At 51.8% G+C, this 21,577-nt stretch overlaps 1 protein-coding gene across 1 annotated transcript; it reads right to left on the bottom strand.

Annotated features, from left to right (window-relative positions):
• Positions 1 to 15,845: 15,845 nt before the first annotated feature.
• LOC120549549 lies at positions 15,846 to 20,044 on the bottom strand. The gene is made up of 3 exons (XM_039786551.1): positions 19,888 to 20,044; positions 19,299 to 19,787; positions 15,846 to 15,931 (listed from the first exon to the last, which is right to left on the bottom strand). The coding sequence occupies exons 1-3, from the start codon at positions 20,042 to 20,044 to the stop codon at positions 15,846 to 15,848; spliced, it is 732 nt and encodes a 243-aa protein (XP_039642485.1).
• Positions 20,045 to 21,577: the final 1,533 nt, after the last annotated feature.

Here is a 21,577-nt window from a genome sequence, read left to right as displayed (position 1 = left end):
GTGCACGCCGACAGCGACTCGCCGCAGGCCCCTTCGGCATCACAGACCGAATCCATCCAGACACGCCGCTCTCGGCATGGCAGCACAATGCTTGACCGCCGCTCCAGCCCCACAACCGCACATCCACATGCCGCGGCACTCCCGCGGAAGAGACCAGGTATGCCTTTAGTTTAACCAGTCTTCCTCCTCGCTTTCCACGGCGACGCCGTCTTTTCGGCAACGGGAGCCAAGGATCATGTTGCAGCCTCGTAGGAATCTTTAACGGCGGTTTTTCAGCATAAGACTGGAGATCCTCCCAGGCTTCTTTGGAGTGCTCCTCAAATACATTTCGGATATTTAAAAGTGTAGCACGATCATACACAAGTGCAGTGCTAGAGACATGTATAAACAGTGTCATAAGTAGTGCTAAAACAGTAGTACAAAACAGACTCGGCCCGGAGAGACGGCAAGCCATTGACATCGGCGCCATCTTGGAACACACATATGTTTTTAGATCTGTCCCATAATGTCTGCGATAGCCTCAGTTCTTTGGCCGAACCTGTTCATGAGGGCCAAGGAGACGATGTAGTTCTTCTTACCACTGGCGGAGCATACATGTCATGCTCTCTGCAATGCAGCGTCAAAGTGTCTAGCTCCGTGATGTGTACATAAGATATCTTTTAACCTGGACAGGGGCAAAAAGTTTATGGCTCTATTCAGCGCCAAGAACGCCTGGTACTGACCGTCTGTGAGAGGTTTGGACATTGTTTGTTTTCTGGTGATACAGAGAGTGGTGTCTATGTGGACCTTATCGGAGACCGTTGGACGTGCACACTACACAGCGCCGGTAGAGCGTTTCCACATCAACTAGTACTTCGGAAAATATGGGCTGCTTGCATGTCATACAAGAGGTGTACATCTGTTTCATTTCAGTAAATGTCGCGTGTTGACAGCACTTGTGCTTAGGGGTACATTTATCACGCGCGAGCACAGCATGAAGACCGAATTTCATCTGCTCAAAGTCAAATTCCACGTCAATGTTCCTCGGGTTGCCCTTCACCTCCGACGAGTGGAAGGTCTGATTCTTTAGACATCTCGAGCACCTCAGGTCTCCCTGTTGCCGAGGAGGAGGCTGCTCGCTGGGTTGCCCAGGCACGAGGAGTATCTGCCTGTGGTTGTGGTCCACCCAGTTAATGTGACAGTTGAGCACGGCATATAGCAGCATCTGACACTCGAGCTTCAGTTCGCTCAGCTTCTGAAAACATTCACTGTGGATAATATCTACAGCTTCGCGCAGTTCGGGTAGACACGCCGCGGCCAACTCCAGCGGTTGATCCGTTGTGTACGCGACAGCCAGCTTGTAGTAACAACTCAGACCCCACTCGGAATGGAGCGTTAGCATGGGGTGTCCCACGTGTTTCACAACCTGAAAGGCTTTTATGAGCTTTGCGTGATACCGGCTTCTTCGGTGCCGAAAAACTGTACTTTGACCACTTGATGTTATCCTCTCGCGTGTCGCCCGGTCTAAAGAGTAAAGGCTTCTTCCTGTCTCGGCGGACCCAGGCTTTCCCCTCGGTGACAAAACGCTGAAATTTCATGAGCACAGTGCCAACGGTTGGTTCCCCAGTGAATGGACCGTGTCTTCTCATGTGCTGTCTCGCTCCACCAGGACAGTCTCCCTCAGGTACGCCAGCCTAGATCGGTTATGCAGCCTCGATCCGGACCGCGCCCTCGATCCGGACATGCAGCCTCGATCGGACACGCAGCCTCGTTCGGACATGCAGCCTGGTCGAGCGTTTTTGCTACTCGGTCCGGATGTTCCCGATAAGGAGGAGTCTGAGTGCATCCGATCTAATCCCACCACTACACGTCCGACTCCTTTGCATATAAAGCCAGATCCTCCCTTTTGGTACCTATAAAAGTCAGCCAGGAGCGCCAGTCTGAGCACAACTTTGCATCCTTGCATCAGAGACAACCTCTCTTTACTTGCCAGCAGCAACGCTTGAGCCTTTCAAATTCGATCAGGGGCCAAGGACAGGTCATCCCAGAGCTCCAAACAGAACTTGTAAAGCGTCACCACAGTCTGAAATCTTTGTCTTAGACGTCAACATCTTTACTATTTTTGTCTGCATTGCGGGGCCGCGGACCTGTTATCTCTCTGTTTAGAATGACAAACTACGGTAAGACACTTTTCGAGGTAGGCCTGGATCAGAGTGGCTTTTGCTTACGCTCCGGGACCACAGGACTTCGGGAATCGTCTACACTTGCCCAGCGAACCCATTGCGCCTCGCTCCGGTCCTGCTCAAGTCTCCCGTGGTGCTGCATCTCCATTGTCCAGACCTCTTCCTTAACGAGGTGCTGAAAGTGCACGCGGAACACCTGGGGCACTTCTTGGCTTTGCAGAGCATGCCTCGCATAAACCAAGAGGTCGAGCAGACGCTTTTCCTGGGCCTGTGCAAACTGTTCACTAGGGACAAGGTCCTCTCACTGTACAAGGAGACCCTGACCGACGAGGCTCTGCATCAACATGTCCTCGACACCTCCGACGATCAGGGTGGGAGTGACTCCTACACAAGTGTTTTTGTCACCTTCCACAAAGCCAAAGCAGGTCCGATCGTGTCTCTGCTGCGAAAGCTACTTGGGCTGTTTGACGTGGCCGACCTGGTCAACAATGATGTGATGTACAAACACGGAGAGGAGCCAGCACACATGCTGTTTCTGTACCTGATTCAGCTGCTGGCAATATTTGTGAGCAGCTGCATTGACGATTAGGACCTTGCCACCATCATGAGTGTTGCCTCGGCCCCCTTCCTCGAGGCTAATTTCTGCGACCCCTTGTGTGCCGCAACTCAGCTGAAGCCCATGTTCATTCCCTTCTTCAATTGGCAAGGGGGTAGTAACCCCCGAAGGGTTGAGACCGGAGCGGCCGAGTGTCAGGACCCTGACGCGTTCTTGATCCACTATAGGCTGTTCACGGGATACGAACTGGACAAAGACGGGTCTGATGTGTCCTATGGGATGACTCTCGGCTGGACAGACACTCTCGCATACTGGAACGTTATCCGAAGCGTGTAGGATCGTGGAGGAAAGCATAAAATGCTGTGGTTTGTTGCTCCCCAGATGGGTGACAGAATGGTCATGGTAAAGGAGGCTGGTCTGAGAATGATGGGTGGTCAGACGGACCACAAGGCCCTCAAGATCTGATCCTACCTGATGTCCGACAACGTAATGGCTTACATGCAGTGCGCAGTATTCGGTACGATCGGCAACATGCTGCCCTGTGCTTCAAACAGCGACTTCACCGAGACCGTAATGACTGTCATTGAGAGGTCGATGGCCAGGTTTTCAGACGCCGTTCGTCACCAGAGCGCAAACCTCAAGACAAAGCTGAGTAAAATACCAGACAGCTGCCTGTACACTACTGGGGTAGGCTTCTCTGGAAAGGACAAAGGCAAAGTTCTATACTTTGGTAAAGTTTTCACCGGCCCTGATGACAAGAGGCCCTCTCCACCTCTGGGAGCCCCATCCATCAAAGGGACCTTCGCTTCAGTGACCCTGGGAATTGCCGACAACACTATGATGAACAACATGCTGGCCATCGCCCTTCAAGACCCAAAGCGCACACACAGTGGTAGTTTACAGAGTATGCTGTCTAGGGGGCACAAGTCCATTGGTGTTAAAAGAAGTCCACTGATGGCTTCCCTTTCGCCCGCTTCCACCACAGGTTTAACACGGCGAATTCACAGAAGGTGGCCAATGTTAAAGGCATGAGGGACCCCACCTTCAACGCCTCGGTTCACAAAGGATCCCTGTCGACGTCGACTGACTATCGGCTAATCGTGTCTCGCAGAGCTTGCCCATGTGCACCCTGACCCTGGCCATGACTATACGACAAACGGTGATGATGGTCATGGGGCTTTTCTGTGCCGAGTTAGCCCGCCTTGTCTACAGTCAAAGGGAGCCCGCGCGCAGCCCTGTACAAACATCTCATCTCGCTTTTCATGGCTCCAAAGTTTAGACATGGAAAGGGAAAAAGAAATTAGCGGCAGCGCATTCGATGCGTCTTATGGCAACTCTATAAAACTCACCGGGAAAGCCTTCAGTAAGCCAGATATAATGGGTATCAACTACACCCAGCTGGATACCATGGAGTGGCTGCGCGGATGACACTAATCTTCCCCTGCGTAACCTACGGAGGTCACTGGAAATGATTGGGGACCACGAAAAACGAAGTCGCCAAGATCATGAAGGAGAGCTTCGCTTTCCTACAACAGGGTGTTGTTCTGCGGGCGAAACGGGTGTGTTGAAATTTGCCACTGCGTTTGCCAATCAGGAATTCATGATCCATGCGCCTATGATGCAAAAGGTGACCATGAGAACCTTTACACACACTTAACAAGAACTACGGCTGTGTCAAGCTTTGTAGGCAGGGTTGCCACTACCATGTAAGGGTGTTCAGCAGCGGAGTGCGTCGACACAAAGCTCTTTAGCTCCCAGCGTGGTACAGACTTGGCCTGTCTCACCGGTGAGAAGGCGAGCTCGATTGATGACTTGGTCGGAAAGATCAAAGGATTTCGGTGTCCTGCGTGTTTACCAGGATAGACGTGAAGTCGCATCAAGGTGATGAACCCGGGCTGAATGAAACAGAGTTTGAATCACTGGTGTCTGCTGTTAAGAGAAACAACATCGAGGTGACTGGAGAGAATGTTAGAGGCGTCAGAGGGACAGACGTCAGAGGGACAGACGTCAGAGGGGCAACCACCATGTTTAGGTCTGACCCCCAGCTCCACGGGGCTGGTGAGGAGACCTCCGCTAGCCGGGAAGAAAAAAGGCCAAACTTCGATTGTGGGCTGACGATGTGTAACTCAGATGTGGACTTTGGGTTTGATGACTCTGACTGAGCCTGAGCGTGTAACCAATTTATCATTTGCTGTAACTACCCCTTTCTGTGTGTGTGATGTATGAAATAAAGAGATGATCAGACACAATGGTCAGTTGTACATGGTGTTTATTTCACATTGCAAGGTGCGGAAATGACGCCTGTGCGCTAGGAATATATGAAATGTAGAACATTTAGGTGTAACAGTTCAACTATAACCATCATCTGCCTATAAGCACATCCTAGCGTGTGCAAGTCCTCTGTTACGGTGAAAATAAAGCGATTCTCCATGCTACTTAGAGTGCTTCCACGTTCCCCATGTACACTTCGCGGTACCCTCATTTTACTCCTTGATTCGAGTCTAGCAAACTCCTCAGTAGCCCTGTGGTAGTCCGACTCTCCACATTGAGTGAGATCTAGCTCTCCGTGTTCTACCCGATGCGCGGACGGTGGGTTCAGTATGCCGCTGGCCGAAATGAGTCTGTGAGAGTTAGCTCTGTTCTCAGGACAGGTGAGCTGGCGTAAACTTGCACATAGGCGGAACCCGTCCCGATCACGAGATCCTGGTCACATTAGGTGGGTCGAAGGAACACATGCCATATATGTTCATGAACTTCGTAGAGGCGGACACTGTGCTCAGTTTCTCCGTGCTCTCTCACCAGACCCTTTATGTCTGAAGACGCTTTATTCCTCAGTTCACAGTACAGACGCTTGTACTCCATGCGTCGAGAGTTTCACAGCCTTCGCTCTAGAGACACAGACCCCCATGGGTTCTGTAACCTGGGTCTTTTCCGACGAAGACCCGTCGTCTCCCGATCGCTCGCTTGTTTCATCCCAAGAAGGCAAGCGTCCCGTAACACGCTTTGATGGCAGTCGCTACAAAGAACTGTTCGGGGATCCCCTTGTCAAACCCCATCGGTATATGCGCGCGCCGCGCGTGGACATAACAAGGTACGATGTCTTCCTTGGGTACCTAATGGACGAGCTGGACTGCACGGGTGAGGCGCTCCGCCGCTCAGCGAAGCCTTAATAGAGTGTCTCGTCAAGCACCGAGAGCTGATCTCAGGCCCTCACGTTTTGTTCGCCTAGAGCTTCGAGACTATGTTCACTTTCAGCAGCTGCGCCCACGGACAATTTGCAGTTATAAAGCCCAGGGGCCCTACTGTGGTTCAGTTCCTGGGAAAGTTGCTAGCGGTGTACTGCAGGCTGTGCTTTTTGTCCAATCCCACGACCGAGCCAAGGCAGTGCGGGGCCGCGTTGCTGGTGCGTGTCACAGGATCTGGTGACTTTAGAAGAAGTGCTGTTGCGCGAATTCGAACTCAGAACCCTCAAGTGCCTGATAGACAACCTCTCTGCAACACCTCCCGCCGAATTCGGCGAGGTGTATCAGTCGGCTGACGTTTCGGCCGAGACAAAGATCGCCGTGGAGCTCCTCTGGTCTCATTTGGTGTTAGTGTATGCTGGCAATCGTAAGCTCCTGCTCTGTAATCTGGAACTCTTCCTTGTCAGACCTCAGGACGCCCTGCGCCTGTGTCCAAGCGAGCTTCGAGCCGCGCTGTTTGTGCACGGTAAACATGACCCCTTCTCACAGCGCACGGAACGTTGCCAAAGACGTCGCTCGAACACAAGAGCTAGCCGCGAGCAACGTTGCCACAGACAACAGAGAAAGTGCCCAGTTCTGCCGCGCGATGCATACACAAGGCCTAAAGCGGACTACGTCTAGATCCAGGCGCGCCGCGCCCGTCAACAGCCTATACGAGTCTCTCCCGAGTGTCCCGCATTTGCGGCTCGGAGCCCTGTGGATCCTGGACATTGAGTGCAACAAGAGCACCCTTCACTGGCTTTACGGACACCGAACCGCCAGAGTGTAGCACAAAGCGCGTCGGTGCACCCCAGCGGGCGTAGCCAGAGTGCCTCCCCTCAGAGAACAAATAAAGCAGCTGAGGACAACAGGTAGCTGCGTGGTGGAGTTGGTCAACGAGCGTGCTCCTCCATGTGCTACACGTGAACACGGTTGGTAATCAGAAATTCAGTGTGACCGTATTCTCTACGCGTCTCAGACAGTATGCTCTGATGCAGTCCAACACCACTAAAACCATGTTGTTGAGCAGACTGAAGTTCGTGTCAGACAAGAAGAGGCTGTGCTCCCAACACGGTTATAGAAACACCCGCATAGAGTTCTCGTCCAGCCCCTGCCACAGTGCCAACTACACATCCAACGCCAAGCACCTGCTGCAGCCTTACTTCAGAGGTGTGTTTGAGACCATAGCCTTGTCCCAGGGAACCTGCGTGGTCTCCACGAAACGTTCGCGATCAGCAATGAGAACCTGACTTGTTACATATACGGAGTGGCCAACCCGTCGACCGCAATGATCCTTATGAAGGAAAATAAGAAACATTTCCACACACCCTTCTTCTTCTCCTCCGTCAACGTGACCGGCAAAGAGACCAGACACCAGGTATTTGCATCGATGTCTATCAACTCGCAGAAGGTGAGGGACGTAGCCACGGAGCTCCCAAATGCCCTGGGTGAAGTGGCCAAGCTGGTGGAGATGCATGTACATCTCAACAGGTTGTGCTGCGAGCTGGCTCAGGAGCGGCGCGGCATGTTGACATCCCAGGAGAAGATGGCTCTGGTATACCTCACAGAGACATACTTCATACAAGTGAGAGACCGCAGCCACCCCAAGCACTGGCCAGGATACAGAGAGTCAGTGAGAGGCGCATTCGTTGAACGCTACCGTAGCAGTCTCTTTTCGTGTCAGGATAACGTCCTTGCACGTTACCACCTGAAGAACCCAGAGTTTATTCACTTAGTACCGTGGCTCCTCGACAATCCCAGTGCTCTGCACGAGAACATGATACTCGCGCACGAAACATACCTGAGAGAGGAAGGTAAAGTGAACGCTAGAGTGGAACTGATCGCTACGGTACACAATCACACCACCCAAAGCCCCAAGTGCTGCCCACCCAAAGGATTTCCCAGCTTAGAGGACGTTGATTTCAAAGAGCTCAGATACAGCGAGCAGACACTACAGCTTGCCTTGAGTAGAGCTCAGTGCCTCAGTACGAGCTGAGCATTCTACCTGTAGCACACGCATCGAGTCCTACGTGGCTCGAGTGCTCATTGTCGTTGTGGTACATGTTCTTGATATTAAAGATGCTTTGACTGTATGTACGTCTCAGTGTGGTGTATTGTTGTATTGACACATTCCCATGTCACAGGTATACTCAGTACCGGTTCACAATGTCAGTGTGTGTGGTATGATGATCTGGGTTTCTAAAGTGGGTATGAGCGTTCCGTGATCGTCACCGGTAGCTTGTCGTGCACATTGTGCGTGTAGGCTAATTATTCTCCGGACAGGCACGTGGACTATAGGTAATATTTTGCAGCAGCAGCAGCAGCAACAGCAGCGGCGCCAGCAACATGACAAGCGATAACACATCCAGCAGCTGCCAAGCAGCAGTGTCTTCCGTGGCCTCAACAGACATTATTCTAAGGGTGTGGGACATGGTGAACAGACACTTTGAATCTCTACTAGCAACTGCCGAACGGTTGGCTACGAAGAGCAGGGCTGAGTCCAACATACAGTCTCAGGTCAAGGAACTTAGGAACCTAATGCAAGTGTGTGGCACGCGGCTGCAGAGCATTGAGGCGTATATCACCGAGAATGCATAGACAAGAAGAGGGTACTGTGCTCAACAAGAGCCAGAACTGTCCATTGCAACAGACTCCATGCTGCGACCTAGTAGGAGACTGGCATTTCCTCTACATGGAAGACAACCGGGTTTTTGGATACATGAAGCTGGTCCCAGAAACGATCTCGGTCAGTGGCGGAAGCGACAACGGGCAAGGGCACGTAAAGAGAGCCGAATTCACTGTCCCCTTAGGGGTACTGAGAGAGGTGAATGAGACCTCGTGTGGTGATTCCACTCAAACGGGCGACTACACACTGTGTCCCTGTTGTCAGATATCTTTCAAGGTGTCTGAGTTTTGGAAGTACGCGTTGTTTGAGATTGCAGAGAGGGGTAAAAGAGTGCCAGCCTGGCAGTCCTTGGACGGCTCAGCGGCACCCAGGTGGATAGTGGAACAGAGTGCGGGTTGGAGCAACCCTATTGCTGTCCCCGCAGCTTCCCACGATCACCGTGGGATGGCACAACGGAGCCCCGTTGAGTCGACAAACTCCGATGAAGCGGAGCAACGCCTCTGTGACCCTGACCCAGAGTCTGTTGTGATTCCTTCTTGTGACATCTTGCCAAGTGTTGACCAAAGATCCCCTTTGAGATCTCAGCCCCCAGAGTCTCAACAGAACCCAGTGTGTGATCTACGTAGGGTCGAGGGTCCGAGGACCCGGGCTTGCTTGCTGATGTAGCCGAGAGCTGCCCTGGGTCCGTGGATTCCGCTGCAACAACCCCCTGATCCCACTCCCGTTTGCCTTCGCACCTCACACCCTCTTGTGAGCATGATGTCGTTGACTGTGAGCGAAGCATCTGGCCTTCTCCCGGACAGGCTGTCTGCGAATGTCACACCGGACGTGTTTAAAAGTGTCACCAGCATGCAGTGGAAAACGTGCACAGGCGACCCAGACTCTAGCTCTCTCACCGTATCCCTGTTGTTGTACTGTATGGTATTGTGTCTCCTGTTGAACTGGCTGAATCCGGACAGGGTGCTTCGCCAAAAATTGGTCCACATGCTCAAGGTCTCCTCCAGGTGAGCCACGCTAACAGACAACGGGTAGTTGCACACAAGTTTGACGTCCGATCCGAGCTCTGTCACGGCTTCTTGCTCGTGTGTGGCGTCCTCAGCCTCAGCGATCGCCCGTTCCAGCTGCCTCGTGACGGCCTCGGCCAGCTGCAGCAGCCCCCGATCCTTACATTCACTCTTGAGCCGTTCCAAGGCCAGGCGAGGGTGCCTGTTCGCCTCACCGAGAAACTGCTTGAGGAGCAGAACCTCCTTGCCTTCAGAGATCATCAAGGTCATCATTTTACTGCTGCAGCGAGACACTCGCAGACTTGTGCTCAGAAACCGTAGTCCTGACCCCGGGCCTCAGAAACACATCTGGTAGCGCGGCCGCGTTCAGCCCGAACATGTCGCGCTGCTGTTCGCTGGCCAGCAAGCGGGACAGGTTATCGAGTAAAGGTTGCCCGAAAGCGTTGCCCGAGACCGAAAGTCCCGCATGCTGCTGCTCTCCACGGGATGAAAGCATGACGTCGGCCAGGTGTGTCAAAGAGGAGCGGTCTACGCCCGTGCTGGTGTACGCGTGTCTGCTCGACGCCGTCGTCAGACCCTGTATGATCTTGTAAAAGAGAGTAGCCCAGCTCCGGACAGTCGTGTGAGATCTCTTGGCCAACGAAGAGAAGGTGGAACCGGCCCACGACCAGCAACTATCCCACATGGAGACATGTCTGTAGAGGACCCCGTCCACCGAGGCCGTGACAAGGTCCGTCTCCGTGTCATAGAAGGCCAGACAAGTGGAAGCCCTGCACTCGGGTATGACCAGACACCGTCCGTGCTCGAAGGTCTTCATCACGCCCCACAGGGCCACGGTTGCCATCTTCAGCTCTGTTTCCTTGATCGGGTCACGCTTGAGCGCAATGTCCCGTTGCACCCAGTCGGCGATGATCTTACACACCACGGAGACCTGCGTTCTGGGCACCGAATTGTCCATCAGAAGTTTCAGCATGGCCGCAAGCTGATCGAGTGGCACGTCCAAGACCGAAGGCAGGGCCCGCTCGTGAGCTTCTCGTTCCTGCACAGCTTCAAAAGCGGCAGCCGGTGGACTGAGTCCATCCGGCACAGGGCTAAAGCAAGGTTGGTGATGCTTGTGTCTACTACCCCTGGCGACGTGTTCACCTCGGCCAGCGTTGTGTTCGGATCTCGTCGGTCTATCATGCCTCTCAGTCCTCCTCCTCCTCCGTTTACTTTGGTCACACACCCTGTCGCCAACGTGCCCCATGTACACATCCCTATGTATGACCAGTTTGGACGAGACTAGGTTAGTCACGGCGGCTTTGCCTGACAACCCCAGACCTAGAGCTCTAACTTTCTTCCAAGGCAAGAAAACGCAGGGCACAAAGCCTGCCAAAACGGTCCAGCGGATCATGTTCCTCAGTGTGGTCTTGATGTGTGTGCACACGTGGTTCGCCGAATAGTAGTTGATGAGGTACCGCACCAAGCAAGTGGCGCTCTCGCTGTTGCTCCCTAACACATTGTAAAGCAGCAGTTCCACGGACAGAGCCGGACTGAACGTGTTGACAATCTCCTCTATCGCTATGGCCAGCTGCGGATCCTCACTCACGTAGACCCAGGATTCTGTGTCCCTGTGGATGGGGACCAACCCGTAACGCTCATAGTCGACAGCATGAGAGTCAAGACCCCGTTCGCGTTGGGAACACTCTCTTCTCCTGAAAGTCTCTAACAAGTAGGAATCCCCCCTGTCCTCCAAAGGAGCCACATCCAGCGCTTTCTCGCAATGGACAAGCTTTTCCCTGGACACGCTCGGTGCAGCTCTCGTCATCTCTCGTCATCTCTCTTCCCCGGTCTGAACGTGTGGTGTGCAGTATCGCGTGCAATGTGTAGTTAACGATATCCACAGGTTTCCAGCGTAGACAGACAGTTTCCGATATGTTCTGTATGTTGTTTAGAGCATTTTGTTGTCTGTGTAGCAACAGACAAAGCGCTCCAAACAGAAACCGTGATAACCGACACTTTGACACTGACAACTGGGACGCGACGACGGCGGGTTTGCCTCCACCAAGGCCCGGCACGTGTGGTCGAGCTCTCCAAACTCAAACGCGACGCTATCGACGTTACCACGGATGTGATTATCGCGGAAAACCTGCTGAGAAGACACGGTGAAGATTCGAGTTTACTAATGTACCACGGCAAGTGCGACAGAGAGATGCATCAAGCTCTCGATAAAATCCCTGTGACGTCCCACGGAGCACTAGTGAAGAAGCCCTACTACTACCACCACTACAACCACAAGTCCTGTGGTAACGGTAATGGTGAGCGTTGCACAAGTGACATTGTCTAACCGAAAATAAACATTAACGACGCACACGCTGTCCATCCATCTTGCTATTCACGCTGCAGCCGAGTACTTTGTACAGTTCGGTACTCCGTCGTCATGAGTGTGGTGAACCTGGACCCGAGCAGCTACAAGCTGAAACCGTTGGCCAGTTTGTGGTCGACAACCTAACCAGAGCCTTGGCCACCAATAGTTCCATCACCGCAGAGGCCACCGTGATGATGGCGCAAGCTCACATGGGAGCAACTCTGTTTAGGCAACAGAAAGACACGAGTTGACTACTCGCTGGCTTCGTCTACAAGATGCTAGTCCCAGACAAAGTGGTGCCCACTGGTACCAGATTCTGCAAGCGCTACAGGATCACGGATCAGCGCGAGGCTCAGCATGGCACCTACGACACAATCACCAATGGAGTGCAGAGCAGAGAGTACAGCCAAGTGTTCCAGCACAAGTCCTTTGTGGTCACCATGCAATTTGGATGCCTTCTCAGCGTCACAGTGCCCACAGAGGCCTTCGACCTGATCAAAAGAGAGCTGGACATGGCCAGTACTTCCTGGGAGCTGACAAGGACCACTGAAGTGCTCCGTTACTGCGACGCTCAACCCACCCTGACGGACAGGATCGCGCACAGGACCACCACCGTCAGTCGTGCAGAGAAATTGGACGGCGCCTTAGTCAGAAGTCCAAGGCCTTGCAGTGAGGAAAGTATATCATAAATCCTTCTATAATCCTTCTTGGCTATCTTCAGTAGAGAGGTTGCAGACATGAAAGTGAATGCATCGTGGGTCTTCATCAGCTCTAGCACCTGTCCAGTAAGTTGATTCAGAGTAATCATGACTTGTGTGAGGCAGGACCTAGGAGGTTGTTTGGACAGGAGTCTCTTTGGAGGAGTCCAGTTATACTCTGCACAATGTCTTGGCTGACTATGCGATAAAGGCTGACTATCCAACCGCTGATGACACTCCTTGGCCATGCTGTGCATGTAGGAAAGACATCAAGTCGGATATTATATTCTGCCTGTATATGTATGTATACATTTTACATGATTGTGTAGAATACAGTTTGTCTCAAACGACTGGCATTGTTCATTGTTCATTCACAAATACACGTGACACAACACGTGAGCAACACTCTTCCGTGAGCTCAACTAGGACCCTCATGACTTCCATAGACTAAACGGATGTTCTTTATACAAATATCACACTGACACAATGGCACATTTCAAGAGGCTTTCTTTTTATTCAGTTTGATATACAAAATAGTGGTTGTACAAACATACAAGTGTTTTGAATAGAAACCCTTCCTCACACTTATGCTCAGTTCACGCCTGTCCACTCAAAAGAGTGTCGACGGAAACTCTCGAATTAGTTCCCTACGCCAGTCTGGCTACGGTAGCGGTAGGTGAGCGTCTTGATCTTGCCTTGCGTGTTTATGCCTGTCCAGTCTCAGAGTGTCCACAGAGCCTCTTGAATTGGTCCTTTTTCGACCCTGGCTACTTGCAGTAGGTGAGACTTCCTGAGCTTGTCTTCGACGCCTAGGCTCTTGCGAGTCATGCACCGCAGCCCTAGTCATTCTCATTGCAAGCGCTGTGCGCCCGTTCATCTCCGCAGCGCTGCCTTTATCATTGCAGCCGGAGACGTGACCGAGGGCTTCGCATTAATTACCTCTCCCTTTACTACCATCATGGTTGCTGCATAGTCCCGTTTAAGCATTTCCACAGAGAACACGTCAACACCGTGAACGCTGTTAAGCACCTCACATGCGTCCTTCCACTCCCAATCCTCTTCCAGTTCGGATAAGTGGCCGCGATTATCACAGTTGACTCTCAAAAGTATCTTGTCCTGGTGATAAACGGTCCGTGTAGTGCAAAACGACGTTTTTCACGGGTACACCTGAGTAGTCGGTTGAGTACACGCTAAGTCTGGGCCCGTGGAAGGTTCCTCTCGGACCTAGTTTAGATTCTCTCACATGCATTTCGTCGTAAGCTTCCTCAGGTGCATCCCGAGACACTTTTCCCCTGACAAGTGACACTTCACGAACGTAAGTTCGTTCAGGGGTTTTATGTCTGCACTTGCCTCCAGTATCAGAGCGCGCACCGGGTCCTCGTTGAAATCCAAGGTGAATGCCAATCTTGGCGTAGGCGGCTGTTCGTCCCCGTTGTCGTTCAAACACTGCCCAAAAGCGTTGACTTCACCGTACTCTTGGTTTTTGTAAGCTTCAACCATGGCCGAGGACAACTGATCCCAAAAGCCCGAGTGTGAACTTCGGTCGTAAGGACCACAACAAATTACGTAACGAGTGGGACTGTGACCGAACCTATTTTCTTGGGAGTCGAGTGACCCGTCTCGCTGCTTTGCGGCGGTCCGGTTCACTGCATATTTGTAGGTGCACAGCTTGTAGTTCTTCACCTCGGGGTTCGCGCCCTGGACGAGCTGGAACCTTGCATGTCGAGCACAGCAGGAGCATCTCGTGTGCAACCTCATTGCGCCCGTTGATCTCAGTCTCTGAGAAAAACATTGAATCTATACCCGAAATACGCAGGTGTCCATCCTTCATACTAGTCTTCAGGTGCTGCTTGTGGATCTGGGTTAAGATGTAGCCTAGCACCTTGGGCAGCGCAAGCGACCCTGGGTGTCGACCGCACTGGGACAAATGTCAGGAAGACAAGCGGCAGCGCACAGCTTGTAGACCGCGTTGGTCTCCAGGCAGACCTGTCCGAAGGACAACTTGTTCAGCGCTTTGAGCCTGTTCTCGTTTATCTGTTTCATGTAAGTCCTCAGATCAGGACACGTCTTGACTTTGGGGATCTCAGTCCACGGAGGTATCCATATGTCAAACACAAAGTGACACGCCAACTTCATAGCCTCGGCAAACACTAAATGGTTGATACACACGCGAAACCCTGCAACTGACGGACCGTGTAGCACACAATATGACGTACTCGAGTGTAGGGCAGCCATGCAGGCTTCTCTGGCCACGTCGAACCTCTCTCCAAACTGTACAATGTCGGACATGGCGATCATGCGTGGCGGACTGGATCAGATTCTGCCTGTAGAGGCACACTGCAGCTATTCGCTCCATTTTGCATCTCTCCACTGTGTCCTGTATTTGCTTGGTGCTACGCGCGTCGGGTCACTTGCTCGGAAACTTCGGATTCCATGATCAGGCTCCGATCGGGCCAGGCCTCGCTCACAAACCCCATTGTGTTGGTGTTCCACCACGAAGCCGCAGTTGTTTGTAACCTCGTACTTTACCGTGGTCACCCTACCGCTGCTCATATCTCTGGTCACCACATCACTCTCCAACACACTGGTGTCCAGGAGGGTTTTGAATGTATTGGGGATCACGTTGGACTCTTTGTCTGCGGCCTTGATGTTCTTCGTGGGTTATGGTGCGTTAGTATTCGCTAGATGACCACGCGCCAGTTCTCTTCTGCTTGTACTTGAAAGCTTGCGGTGTGAAAGAAGTCAGTGTCTCTATGCAACCCTTCACCCTCCGGAACTGGTAGTTTAGCACACTGTTTGCGTAGCTCTTGCCCTCTCCTGGACCCGTGTTGTTGAACAACATGAACCGTTCGGTCGTGAACCTGGGAGCCGTGTTGGAGATGATGTAGTTGAATGTGGTCGACGCTTGAAACAGCCGGCCAACTTGTAGGCTGTCACAGAACAAGTAGCGTACTAATGCGTGGTCGTACACTTTCAGCGGATTCAGGGCACTGGGCTCATTCGGGTAGTCATAGTGATTGTCCGGCGCGAGGTACAACGACTCGTGGAAGTCAGCGAGACCGTGACCGAGAGACAGGCTCGAGGTGCTCATATTCCCGTCTATCACTTTGCTCAAACCCTGGTACAGTGATTCGTTCTCGTTTAACCGGCGTCTGACGAGGGTATTGAAGACCATGTTCGCTATGCTCTCAAATAGCCACCGTCCTCTGTATTTGACTTTTATTTCTTTGCTCAGGAGCTCCAGTTAACCCGATTAGGGTACAGGCGCGCAATGCCGCCTAATGTGCGCAAGATGTTGCCGTGTTTCATCGAAACACCCATCATGACCTCTTCCACTTGTGAGGCAATGTGTGCATAGCGATTAAAGTCCGAGTCTATCTCAGGCCTGCTCCAGTTCACCATGTCTGGAAACAGGTTGGTTTTTGCAACGAGGTCCTTGTCGAGCCGAACGGTCACCCCAAAGCCTCCTCGCCCCAGAACTGTGTCCTTTGTGGTTATCAGTGTTTCTATGTCGGTTGGAACATTCGAGGTCCGGGGTATATCTGTGTAGAGACTCCATGGACTGGCTTCTTTGGTAGACCTTAGAGGCTTGTATATTCGCCCAAATCTGTCTAGGGTACGCGTTGGGTGTCTTGGGCCTAGTCGTATCGTAGCTAAGGGCTAAGGAAGCCGTCTAGTATGGGTGAGTTACTGCTCGCCGGACTGCCACAGTTGACGGATTATGATGTTGACACTTGGCGAACTCTGGGAATAGGGGGGTCTTGCGGTCGGTGAGCAATGCCCGCGCGTGTTTGAAGATGATGTTGGCATCCTGATTGTATGGAGTGCCATTGAAGTTGACTACTAGGAACAATACTATAGAGTCATACCGCGCTTGCGCTTGCCCATGATCCCCTTTTATGTATACAATTACGCGTGTCTTTCCCTCGATTTCTGGTTCCGTGTCTATACTCACCACCGCCACGTCACGGCGCGATGGGAGAAGCCTATTGAGCACTGTAACCGTGTCTTCGTGTTGGCTGAATGCTAAATCGCCACACTGTACTCCGAGCCAGTCCAGCACGCCGCGCAAGTCATTGTAACGCAAGGTCTTAACGTAAAACAGATTGTACCGCCCCACCAGATGCATCAGTTTGGTCATGGCTTTGTCTGCGATGTCTGGCTTAGCGAGATCATCAACACCACCGCTGTCTCATATATCGGGTTAGTAAATAATACGAGATGAGCGGTGGTTCGGTTTTCTCGCAGAGGAATTGTGTTCTCTGGAAACGGCCGTCGTTATTCGCTCTTTGAGTGCCTGATTGTTGGCACGGTCGCCCGTACGGGTTTGCTGCCGCAACACGTTGAAATGCGAAAGCTCTCTCCGGACTACCTTGAAGCACGAGAGATATGTGGCAGAGAGCCGACACATTATACACACCCAGGGCAGACCTAGAGTCTCTCCACACTATGGAGTGCGCACGGTGTATCGCGAAACCCAAATCCCCGAGTCGATAAGTCGTGGACAATCGCCAAACTCTCCAGATACTACATATATCTTTTGTTTTCGTTACTGCATGAGTTCCGCGCGTGGCCTGTGACACAACAACGCTGGATCGGCATGTCTCACTGGGAAGCCAAGAAGCCCACAGCTCCTTTAGTCGACATACCCGCAAGCTGGCTCGAGACTAACATGTGTAACAACTACCCTTCGGCCCCACCTATGTCCCACGGCAACATCCCAGGGCCCAAAACTCCAAGTGTCTTCGTCAGCCTCAGCAGCTATCCCAAGCTCTGGGAGCGGAGCGACATGCGTCAAAGCGTTGCAATAGCAAACCGTAGTCCAACGCGCAAAGCCTCAAAGGCCCGGATACTGCCAGGAGTGCGTTTCACGGTGGATATAATTCCACAGTTGACAGTGAAGAGGAATATTGAGGGTACAGTGTCTAGTTCGTGTTGAACATTTCGGAATTGTCTGTGGCTGAACACACCTCTCAAGGGCTGTGCATCCGGCCGAGGGGGCGCGCATCCGACGACAGAGGCTTTTCATCTGGAACGAGTAGACGGGGGCAGGGTTTAATGTTGGGATCATATTAAGCTGCCTCTGAAGGCTACTAACAGTTGTACACATCACTTCAAGCTGAGTACAAAATCAAGGACAATGGATGGGCCTACCGGGGACAGGATATCCGCAATCAGCGTGAGCTACTCGAATGTGGAGAGAGAGCAGCCGGAACACTACGCTGCTGCGATCCGGGACAACATATCCGTGATCAGTGTGAGCTCCTCCTGAATGTGGAGACACAGAATACAGAATGTAACGGCGCATCGCAGAGTTGAACATGCAATCAAACTGACACACAGCACAGTAGCAACATGGTGTGTGGTGTGTGCCTGGACGTGGTGTCAGCCAAGGAAAACCCAGCGGCCATGTTTGCGATTCTGCCAAACTGTAGTCACTGCTACTGCCTGAAGTGCATCCAATGCGTGGAAGCAGGTCTCATACAGAAACAACAGCAAACCCGGTATGTCGTGTCCAGAGTGTCGAACTGTATCACGTTATTATCTCAAGAGTCGTCAGTGGGCGGTGAAGACGAACCCAAGAAGCAGATGTTGATTCAAAGATATAAGAATCAGATGGCAGCCATACCGTGTCGATACTTTCGTCGGGGAATGTGCAGTTTGGGACCTCAATGCTTTTACAAACACGAGCCCGAACAAGAGCACCAAACGGGGGCTAGTATGCAGTTTCCGCAACACCTGAGAGTCCAGCGCTGGTGTCCACAACCCTTGAGAGCTCACGAGCAGTTTCCACATACAATGGGAGTTAATCAGCCTTTTTCCCAGGCCTTGGGAGGCCATCATTCCCAGGCCTTGGGAGGCCATCATCCGGTTCCACAGTCCGTGGCAGCTCACCAGCTGTTCAGCCCATGGGAGCTCACGATTAACCCATGGGAGATCATCAGCCTTATCAATAGTCCACGAGGCCCCAGCCACAGTGTCAACAGACCATCGAATCTCGATTTTAGCCCACGAGAGCCCAGCAGCCATGTCAACAGTACAATGGGATCTCCGTTTTAGCCCACAAGAGCTTGCATGTTGTATATGTCGAAGGGCGTGGATCGAAATATCAGTATCAGATTGCTCACAGACCAGTTGTTGCCTTGGTGTCATCAGGAGCCCACTGTTATTGCTGGCCATAACATAGCCAAGGGTTATAGCTTTTTCCTGTATGTCAGTATCCCGTGCTTGTGTCATACTTGAGTATGTACCTTGTGTTTAACATTTCTCTTGACACAACCTTGTCTTTTGTTTGTTTGTTTCTGCCATAATGTGTTGTGTATTTGAATACCGATGATTAAAGGTGTTGTCATTGACATGTCTCAGTTATTGTACAACCTGTATTTACTATGGAGGTGATTGACTATTGTCAAGTACTCAGGTGCTTTATGAAAGTGCAAAAGACGGCAAGTGTTAAAATAAACATATAAGCAAGCACATGTCCCCAGGCACCAGGTTTATTTTGCAAAAGTGAGGTACATAGATTGTTGTCCAGGCAAAAAGTTCAAAATATATGAAGTACAGAAATAAAAAGGCCCTAGGTACATGCACTCCGGGCTCTAGGTTTGCCAAAAGTGAGGTATATAGTTCTTGTACACGTAAAAAGTAAAAAATACAATAAGCACAGAAATAAAAAAAAAACACCCATCATGACCTCTTCCACTTGTGAGGCAATGTGTGCATAGCGATTAAAGTCCGAGTCTATCTCAGGCCTGCTCCAGTTCACCATGTCTGGAAACAGGTTGGTTTTTGCAACGAGGTCCTTGTCGAGCCGAACGGTCACCCCAAAGCCTCCTCGCCCCAGAACTGTGTCCTTTGTGGTTATCAGTGTTTCTATGTCGGTGGCACATTCGAGGTCCCGGGGTATATCTGTGTAGAGACTCCATGGACTGGCTTCTTTGGTAGACCTTAGAGGCTTGTATATTCGCCCAAATCTGTCTAGGGGTACGTTGGGTGTCTTGGGCCTAGTCGTATCGTAGCTAAGGGCTAGGAAGCCGTCTAGTATGGGATACTGCTCCTGACGGACTGCCACAGTTGACGGATTATGATGTTGACACTTGGCGAACTCTGGGAATAGGGGGTTTGCGTTCGGTGAGCAATGCCCGCAGCGTGTTTGAAGATGATGTTGGCATCCTGATTGTATGGAGTGCCATTGAAGTTGACTACTAGGAACAATACTATAGAGTCATACGCGCTGCGCTTGCCCATGATCCCCTTTTATGTATACAATTACGCGTCTTTCCCTCGATTTCTGGTTCCGTGTCTATACTCACCACCGCCACGTCGGGCGATGGGAGAAGCCTATTGAGCACTGTAACCGTGTCTTCGTGTTGGCTGAATGCTAAATCGCCACACTGTACTCGAGCCAGTCCAGCGACCGCGCAAGTCATTGTAACGCAAGGTTATACGTAAAACAGATTGTACCGCCCCACCAGATGCATCAGTTTGTCCAGGTTGTCTGGAACCTGTATCTGGGCCATTTTGGCGAGATCATCAACACCCGCGCGCCCCGTGTTCATATCTGGGTTAGTAAATAATACGAGATGAGCGGTGGTTCGGTTTCTCGCAGAGGAATTGTGTTCTCTGAAAACGCGTCGTTGTCGCTCTTTGAGTGCCTGATTGTGGCAGGTGCGCCAGCCACGGGTTTGCTGCACGACACGTTGAAATCGCAAAGCTCTCTCAGACTACCTTGAAGCACGTAGAGATATGTGGCAGAGAGCCGACACATTATACACACCCAGGGCAGACCTAGAGTCTCTCCACACTATGGAGTCGCTGCGCACGGTGTATCGCGAAACCCAAATCCCCGAGTCGATAGTCGTGGACAATCGCAAACTCTCCAGATACTACATATATCTTTTGTTTCGTTACTGCATGAGTTCCGCGTGGCCTGTGACACACAACCGCTGGATCGGCATGTCTCACTGGGAAGCCAAGAAGCCCACAGCTCCTTTAGTCGACATACCCGCAAGCTGGCTCGAGACTAACATGTGTAACAACTACCCTTCGGCCCCACCTATGTCCCACGGCAACATCCCAGGGCCCAAAAACTCCAAGTGTCTTCGTCAGCCTCAGCAGCTATCCCAAGCTCTAGGCGTGAAGCGCACATCGTCAGAGCGTTGCAATAGCAAACACGTAATCCAACGCACGCAAAGCCTCAAAGGCCGGATACTGCCAGGAGTGCGTTTCACGGTGGATATAATTCCACAGTTGACAGTGAAGAGGAATATTGAGGGTACAGTGTCTAGCTCGTGTTGAACATTTCGGAATTGTCTGTGGCTGAACACACTCTCAGGGGCTGTGCATCCGACGAGAGGGGCTGCGCATCCGACGACAGAGGCTTTTCATCTGGAACGAGAGTAGACAGGGGGCAGGGTTTAATGTTGGGATCATATTAAGCTGCCTCTGTAAGGCTACTAACAGTTGTACACATCACTTCAAGCTGAGTACAAAATCAAGGACAATGGATGGGCCTACCGGGGACAGGATATCCGCGATCAGCGTGAGCTACTCGAATGTGGAGAGAGCAGCGGAACACTACGCTGCTCGCGATCCGGGACAACATATCCGTGATCAGTGTGAGCTCCTCCTGAATGTGGAGACACAGAATACAGAATGTAAGCACGGTATCGCAGAGTTGAACATGCAATCACAACTGACGCACAGCACAGTAGCAACATGGTGTGTGGTGTGTGCCTGGACGTGGTGTCAGCCAAGGAAAACCCCGCGGAGCGATGTTTCGCGATTCTGCCAAACTGTAGTCACTGCTACTGCCTGAAGTGCATCCAATCGTGGAAGCAGGTCTCATACAGAAACAAGCAAACCGGTATGTCGTGTCCAGAGTGTCGAACTGTATCACGTTATTATCTCAAGAGTCGTCAGTGGGCGGTTAGACGAACCCAAGAAGCAGATGTTGATTCAAA

This window comes from Perca fluviatilis, chromosome 20, assembly GCF_010015445.1.
Source record: "Perca fluviatilis chromosome 20, GENO_Pfluv_1.0, whole genome shotgun sequence".
Classification (NCBI taxonomy): domain Eukaryota; kingdom Metazoa; phylum Chordata; class Actinopteri; order Perciformes; family Percidae; genus Perca; species Perca fluviatilis.
This window is presented reverse-complemented; position numbering and strand designations above follow the sequence as displayed.

Excerpts from the sequence above, each read along its gene's own strand:
- LOC120549549 (XM_039786551.1), bottom strand. The coding sequence starts at position 20,044 with ATGACTTGCGCGGTCGCTGGACTGGCTCGAGTACAGTGTGGCGATTTA. Across the intron at positions 19,788-19,887 it reads AGAAATCGAGGGAAAGACGC|GATGCCAACATCATCTTCAA; the intron begins GTAATTGTATAC and ends CCATACAATCAG. Across the intron at positions 15,932-19,298 it reads AGTGGAAGAGGTCATGATGG|GTGTTTCGATGAAACACGGC; the intron begins GTGTTTTTTTTT and ends AGGTCATGATGG.